Here is a 7,886-nt window from a genome sequence, read left to right on the forward strand (position 1 = left end):
CTTTAAAATATTAATAAATAACTTAAATATATTTAAAAAAAAAAAAAAAAAAAATAAAAGCTAATATAAGCTATAACTTTACTTTATAATTATATATATATATAAAGAGCTTATTATATAAAACTATAATTATAAACTTTTTATTATAAATAAATAAAGCTTTATATTTTTTTAACTTTATAATAGTTTATAAAAGACCAATAATAATTTATTACTAGATATAGTTTTTAAGATAGGGCAGGGTTATACTCTTACTAAAACAGACCCCTGAACCCTTGTGAATTTTTCTACTTAATTTTATACAGTGTGTGGCTATCTTGTTCTAGGCCTTCTTGGCAGCTAAGTGGGTCCAATAGTTTGACCTGTAACATGCAAGACATTCCATTTAGGAATGAATAACCGCTCGCGTCTATTCCGCTCTCGTCTGTTCCGCCCTGCTACATATTCGTCTATAGGATAATAGTAGTAGATAAAGGTGCTCAGGCAATTTTTGACCGTCATTTAGTCTGTCAGATCTGCCATCCGATCTCTCATTCCTCCATGACCCTGAGCTTACATTCAAATCACCAGCCAGACTAACGCTCCGACAATGGATTATTATAATTATTTTACTGAGTCCTATTTTATAAACGTCGGTGCAGGTGACTCAGCCATTCACCTACTGCGGCAAAGGAATAATCAAGGAGTTGAGGCGGCAGTGTTGATCGATGGCGGAAGGTCATCATGTGAAGTGCCTGTCTCAACAGTCATCGAACACGTCCGTGTTGCAGTGAACTATCAGTTCGCATTCAAAGCCATTTTAGTCACCCACTGGGATGTAGATCACTGGAAAGGCCTCATGAACCTTCTTTACCAAAGGTGGGAGGCTGAACAGATCAACCCCGCGGCGCCCAATTTAGCAACAAGGTACTGGGACAATAACACAACCTTCTACTGTCCTTGGACCGGGGTCAGTGCTTTGAATAAAGATGAAACCATGCAGGTCGTCCTGGACCAGAACCTTAACACGTATAAGCTACAATTCAAGCGTGCTGGAGGTGATTGGACCGACATCTGCTGGGCCGTGGTGAGCACCTACGCTCTGGGGTTCGACCTGTTCACTGGGTCCCATCATGCAAACGTCAACCATGATATCAGAACCGTGACGCAACCGGCTCCTCTTGGAGACTCAATGCAACAAGTCTTCACTGACGCCCCGAGTCTTTTCAACCAAACAAAACCAATCTTTCTTATTTTTGGCGTTGACAACTTCACATTCAAAGTCAGAGACGAGCCCGCCAACTGGGTGGTGCCGGACGAAGATTGGAAGGACGTGACTGACAGTACAACGAAGAATGACGCCTCAATCATGGCACTGGTAATTTGGCCTCGACCAAATCTCACGGATTCATTCCGTGTCTCCTTGTATACCTGTGGAGATGTCAGACAGAATCCGCCAGAAAAGAGGCTCATAAAGTGGATGAATTTCCAGAGTATATGTGGGGTAAGACTTGATACCATCAAGGCTAGCCATCATGGGTCTCACGGTTCAACTGTTGAGGATCTTTTCCTTCAAAACCTGCAATATTTTGTTGTTTCGGCAGGCAAGCAACATGGGCATCCAAGTAAGTACATGTGCATTCGATGACTACATCACAAGAGATTCTAACGGCCAAGGCTTCGCTGTGGTATACTGCTTTCTCGCATTAGCCCAACTTATGCACCAGCGAAATCCACAACAAGATCATGCTAAAATGATTTGCACACGGCACCCGTATTGGTTGACGTGGACCCCAAGCGAGTTGGGTTCAGACGACTTCGATCCTTTGACAGTTTTCGGCTGGGGAGACACCGCCTTAGATATTCTCAAAATATTTCAACAGCTCAGCCAGCCGAATGACAACCACTTTCTCCGAGATTACCTAAAGAACAACTACGAGGCTGTATTCCAATCCGCCTTGGGTTATGCTTACCTCGGTCGAGCTGAGGATGTTACAAAAAAAGACTTTCTCGACACAATCAACGATGAAGCAAATAGAAACCATCCCATGAAATCAACCCCTTGGCCCTCGCTAGTAGCGGGGAAAAGGGCGTTTCTGACTAATACCATTAGAGAGATCCGAAATCTAATGGCACCAACCATGGTAGGTTTCTTAGAGCCAGGATCCGACAACACCAGAGGTTTCCAATGGATCAAACTTGTGGCCAGAGGAGACAGCCCCGTTATCGAAAGAGAGCAACAGCGTATAAGTGACACAGTCCTCGCTATAATTAAAAAGGGTGCTCAAATCTTCAAGGGCGCAAACGATCTAGCGTGGGCCTGGGAACTTGACCAGCAGGCGAGGACCACTGACCCAAGGCTTACAAAAGCCGTAAACGCTCTGAGGACTTTATATAACCCCGAAAAGAACCCTCCGACAAAAATGAAGCCCAAAATTGTTGGAGACGAGAACAAGATAACACCTCCACCAGGATTTTCATCGGTAGAGGAGTGGATTAGCTCTGTGCTCACTCAGGGGTTGACCGAGAAAGTTGACATCGGCCATGAAGTGAATGAGGTTCTTACAGAAACTGAGTCAGTCTGTGCTAAGTGGTTTAGCGACTGCTTCACATGCGCCGCATTCCTTCGACTGGTAGGGAACAAGACACAGGGGAAACTATCGCTGTCACAAGCAGACATTCTTCTTAGACCCAATCCAGATGACTCTGCAACCATAACCTTGTCAACATCACAAGATTCACGGGCCAAGCAATTCGGAGCCGAAAATGTTTCAAATCAGTCTCTACTCGGGTTTGACAATAACTTTCAAGGTCTCCTTTTTGCGATCAATGGCTCTCACGTTCTCACGATGGCCCAGTTGGCGATGATAGTCAGCTTTCCACTTTCTGGCAATGAGCTGATATCCAAGCTATTCAATATCTTGCAGCTTTCGACGTATGAGGGATCTCGCTCAGGTATTTGGTTTATGCCACAGTTCAACTCCAGGACCATTATGCGTCTGGCCATGAAACCCAAGAGTCAGAGTGAGCTTGACGAACTCACGAAGCTACTTGGTGAAAAGCTTGGACCTATTACAATCTCCGCTGTCACAGCCATTGGATCATGCGCTGTAGAGACACGAGGCCCTATTCACAGCGAGACAAAGGCCACACTTGGTTTGCAATTCGATGTTTCCTGGACAAGGCCAGAGAGTGGTGTGCCGACGTTCGAGGGCAAGGCATCCATCGACTTCTCAGCCGACGGATTCGATATCAGCTTTAAACTCACGAATAGCGGTGACGTATTGGACTCACTGTTGGCCTGGGCAAAGACATTCATGGGTGGTAAGACTGGCCAAGCTCTGAGGCCAAGCGAGTCATCTACGCCCTCTATAAGAGAGCGCTTGTCCCAAACTCTGGATGGGACCAACATCGTGGTCCACAGAGTCTCAGTAGTCTTCGACAAGACCATGAACCCTGTTCGGTTTGAAACTAATCTTGAAATTGACGCACGCTTCTCAGAGGACACAGTTCCTTTTTTCGCAACAGTGCGCTGGAAGAATGGAGCTTTTGACCTTGAAGCAGAAACCTGGCCAATCTCACTCTGGGGTAATCCTTCCACAGCCAGACTGCACCCTTTCTACGAGGAGACAGCATTGATGGGGCCAAGCATTGCTGATCCAGTTTATGAGATCAAACTCGTTAGCCTTCTTCATCTTCCAGCGGGCGTTCAAATACCTCCTGGCTTACCGGATAAGGTGACACATGTTGAGATGATGATTGGGTTCAGCCATGGCCAAACAGTTGCCTCGTTCTCTACCGTTTTGGAATGCGAGTCACCCGAGCAGCAATCTGGTCCAGAGAATGAATCTTCCGTCCCTCTACTGAGTCTACAGAGAGTGAACTTGGACTTGAGTGTAGGATTCTCAAATCGCGGTTCGAACGAGGTTGATATACGGCTCGATGCCTATTTGAAACTCTCTGTGCCGCCCGGGTATAAATTTCCTGAAGCTTCAGAGCCAACCCAGTCTCTTGTAGACTTTATCATCTTGTATCAAAGAAGAAGCCAGGGATATGAGTGGCTGGCGTCCGCGAGCATCGAGAACCTGAGAGTAGCACATCTGTGTGATTTGTTCGCTAGAGACGGGTCCAATCACGCAATCCTTGATGTTATGGGAGGTATCAACATCGCCCATGCCAGCATTAAGCATCTATACAGTGGCAAAACTGCACTTGATATCAATGGAAGTCTGCACCTTGGCCCAGAGAAGTCCAAGCATGTTGTGAAACTCGATTTCAACTTCAGTCATAAGGCTCAAGAAAGGAATTGGACTTTTACTGCCAGTTTACGCCCTTCTTCTAGCAAGGATACTGTCAAAATTAGCACTTTACTCAGCGGATTGGTCGATGAGACAGAGTTGCCTGGTTTCTTGAGAAATATGCAAGTGCCCATGGACAAGTTGAAGGCCGAACTCAGATGTGGCAAGACAACACTCAGCGATCAAGGGGCTTACGTGCTCTTTTCTCTCAGCATCACCATCGGTGACTTCGTCCTCTCGCTCGCACAGCTCAGGTCAATCAAAGCCGCCAAATTGAGTGCTCTAGCGAGGGAGAACAACCAACTAGTGTCTGGTACTTCAGATGATACTGGGCCAGCTAAGATCATTAGGTTCACAGTACCTTCTATTGGACAACTTCCGGAAATGCCCATCGTTGGAGCCGTCAAGCAGCCTTTCGACCAATTGGGTATTGTCTGGGCGAATCGCGCACTAAGCAAATCCGAAGTCGACTTCTTCAATAAGAATGTCCCCATGCCTGTGTCGCTGCAAAGTAGAGATAAGAATGGAACTTTGGCCCGTGGCCTGCACTTCCAGATCTTCCTTTTAGGTGATAAACCAAGGCTCATCCTTGACCACGTTTCTGCCAGGAGAGAGCCCAAAAGGATATTGGCCAGCAATGAGACATCTCGTCTTCAAGACCAACGCAAGCTCATCACAGGAGAACCCCAACATTCTGGTAAGACCATTGCGCCCATGTCCAAGACTATGGGTCCTCTATCTATTAGTAGCATGGGGGTCTCTGTATCTGGGAATTCCTTCAGTAATATACTTGTATCTCTCGACGCAACCGCCAACCTTGGAGATGTCACACTGAAGATGCTCGGTCTCACTCTCGCCATCAATCTGGAGGGTATCAGGACCTTGGAAGGCTTCAAAGACTTGAAATTCAGGCCCGGCATTACTGGCATTGGTGTTTCTTTCGAAAAGTCTCAACTTCGGCTGGCGGGCTTATTCACCCCCTTTGGCAGCACAGAAGACTCAGAAAATGGATTTATGGGTGCCATAGCCGTCTCAATTGACAAATGGTCAGCCATAGCGGCGGGAATGTATACCGAGACCAAACCGGAAAAGCTCAAGTCCATGTTCGTTTTTGGAGCATTACGCGGCACTATCTTCACAGTTGGCAGCGTGGAAGTCAACAGTCTCACAGGCGGCTTCGGTTATAACTCAAAACTCAGACTGCCATCAGTATCTCAAGTAGCTCGGTTCCCATTCATAGCCATGAATAGTAGTATCTCGTCACCTCCAGGGTCACTAACAGAACATTTATCGACCTTGAGGAGCGGGGGCAAAGATGCTTGGGTAACCATAGCTCCGAACAAAATGTGGCTCGCTGGTGGTGTTGGGTTCAAAGCTTTCCAGACGGTAGATGCCCAAGTTCTCATCGCTCTCACACTGGCCGACGAGCCGAAATTTGCGATCCTGGCTCAAGCCACTGCAGTCTTTCCTAAGGGAAAGAGTCAAGAACGAGCTTTCCTTGTTCTAGATATCGATATCGCTTCTGAGATCGATCCTCTACATGGAACAATTTTAGTGGCCGGCGAGCTGACCCCAAAGTCATTCATCCTCAACCCTTCATGTCGCCTCACGGGAGGGTTCGCGCTTAAGATCTTTCTTGAAGGGTCTCCCCACTCAGGAGATTTTGCATTCACTGTTGGTGGCTACAGCAACCAATTCTCTGTACCTTCACACTACCCAGCAGCCCCTTGTCGTGTCGGAATCATGTGGCGCTACGACTCGCAGATCTATATCACAGGCTCGGCATACTTTGCCATTACACCTCAAGTAGCAATGGGTGGTGGTAGGATGGACCTTGTAGTCGACAAGGGATGGGTTCATGCTGTCTTCTCCGCCTGGGCAGATTTCTTTATTCATTATCACCCTTTTAGCTTTGCCCTTGAAGTTGGAATCACGCTTTGGATCGAGGTCAATCTCCCTGCACTCCTTTGCAGGATACATCTCGGCCCTAAAGAGTTTTCCGCTCGTCTTAGCCTTCATGGTCCACCGATGGCTGGATTTGTGCATCTGCATTTCTGGACTTACAACACTATCGTCACCTTTGGTCCTCAGTTGTCCAGGCCATCTCCTCTTTCTTGGGGCCAGTTCTTGTGCATGGTCAAGAACCTACCAATTGAATCCTCTACTTCCGATGAGATGAAAGCCCTGAATCACATGATGAGAGTTACCAAAGGTGCCGTACCTATACATAAGAGCGCAATGCCAAGCAATAACGACAAAGGCAGTCAGCAAGCAGTCGAGATCCGTGCAACACACGTTGAGTTTGAGGTCCAAGCTCGAGTCCCGGTCCTCTCAGTCACGGTGGGTGTACTTGATCATATTGTGATCGGAGGTTCTTCTTCACTATATGCACGGCCAATGCAGCAAGGAGCCATTGCAGAGTCGCACCTCAAAATCTACCTGAAGCATAAAGTCACAACTCTACCGGACGTAGAGTTACAGATTCAGAACGTGGTCATGAAAAAGGTCGCACCAGCTCTTTGGGGGGAGTACAAGGACACTCATCCGTCTACGGTTGCCTCCGAGGCAATGATAGATCATGCCATGGCCCTAGATATCCGAGTGAAGCCAAGAGACCCGTCGGGTGAGAAGCTGCCGGCGATCGATATCGCCCAGTTCAACAAGACAGATTTGAAACATGGAAATATTCAACCCATCACAAGCGATGTAAGGGAGCGATTCAAACGTCTCGATACAGGAGCTGAGCCTATAGGGCATACACACTTGCTCAATGCTAAGCGTATTGCCAAGGAGCAAGATAAGCGACCACAATGGGTTCAGGACTTGGTATATAGAGAATAGCTATAGGTATTAGGCTAATTCCTTTCAGCCAACGAGAGTAGAGAAGATCATGGGAGCGATCCAGTGAACGTTGTAACTTGGGCCAAGTGAACACCAGGCAAGTCCGATCAGACCGATTGGCTCTAAAGGAGCAAGCCAAAGCAGCACCTTTAAGCGACATTCCGGTAAGAACAAGTCGTCGCCCTTGTTCTTGCGAATGTGATTGTCGCGTGCAAAATAAGGTAGGTATATAAGGTATACAATAAAGTAGGCTAAGTTAATAGGGATAAAAGCCCATGCCTGAGCAAGGATTCTAAAGTCTTATTTAATATATACCTTTAAAAACGACTTTAAAAATATAAAGATAAGTATATTAAAAAAGCTAAAAAGAAGAAAAAGATATAAAATAATTAGCTTATAGAAAAATATCTTAAAGGGGTAAATCTAAATCTTTTTAGCTTTATTAAGTAAAATCTTGAATAACTTTAGCTTATTAATATTATAGCAGCCCTATAAGGGGATAAGACTAGCTAGTAAGGAGGATCTAATATTAATAATAATAATAGCCTAAAGGTATATTACTACAGATTCTTAAAGGGAAAATCCCTTAAAAAGATTCTTTCTTTTTTTAAGCTTTAGTTAATATAATACTATTAAACTTACTTAGTTTTCTTAATTAAGAATTACTATAATAATTCTAAAGCTTTTACTTTAAGTTACTTAAAAATAATAGTAAAAGTAAAGATTACTTAAAAATATTACGATTTATACCTGTAACAGCGCTGTAAG

General features: G+C 45.4%; 1 protein-coding gene across 1 annotated transcript; it reads left to right on the forward strand.

The window, feature by feature from the left end:
* Window positions 1–976: 976 nt before the first annotated feature.
* On the forward strand, window positions 977–7,118 carry FTJAE_14144 (uncharacterized protein; the record flags this gene model as incomplete). Its single annotated transcript, XM_037347352.1, has 2 exons — window positions 977–1,483; window positions 1,584–7,118. 2 exons carry the CDS (start codon window positions 977–979, stop codon window positions 7,116–7,118), a joined length of 6,042 nt encoding a protein of 2,013 aa, XP_037198843.1.
* Between the last annotated feature and the right edge of the window lie 768 nt (window positions 7,119–7,886).

This window comes from Fusarium tjaetaba (genome assembly GCF_013396195.1).
Source record: "Fusarium tjaetaba strain NRRL 66243 chromosome Unknown NRRL66243_c0000572, whole genome shotgun sequence".
NCBI lineage: Eukaryota > Fungi > Ascomycota > Sordariomycetes > Hypocreales > Nectriaceae > Fusarium > Fusarium tjaetaba.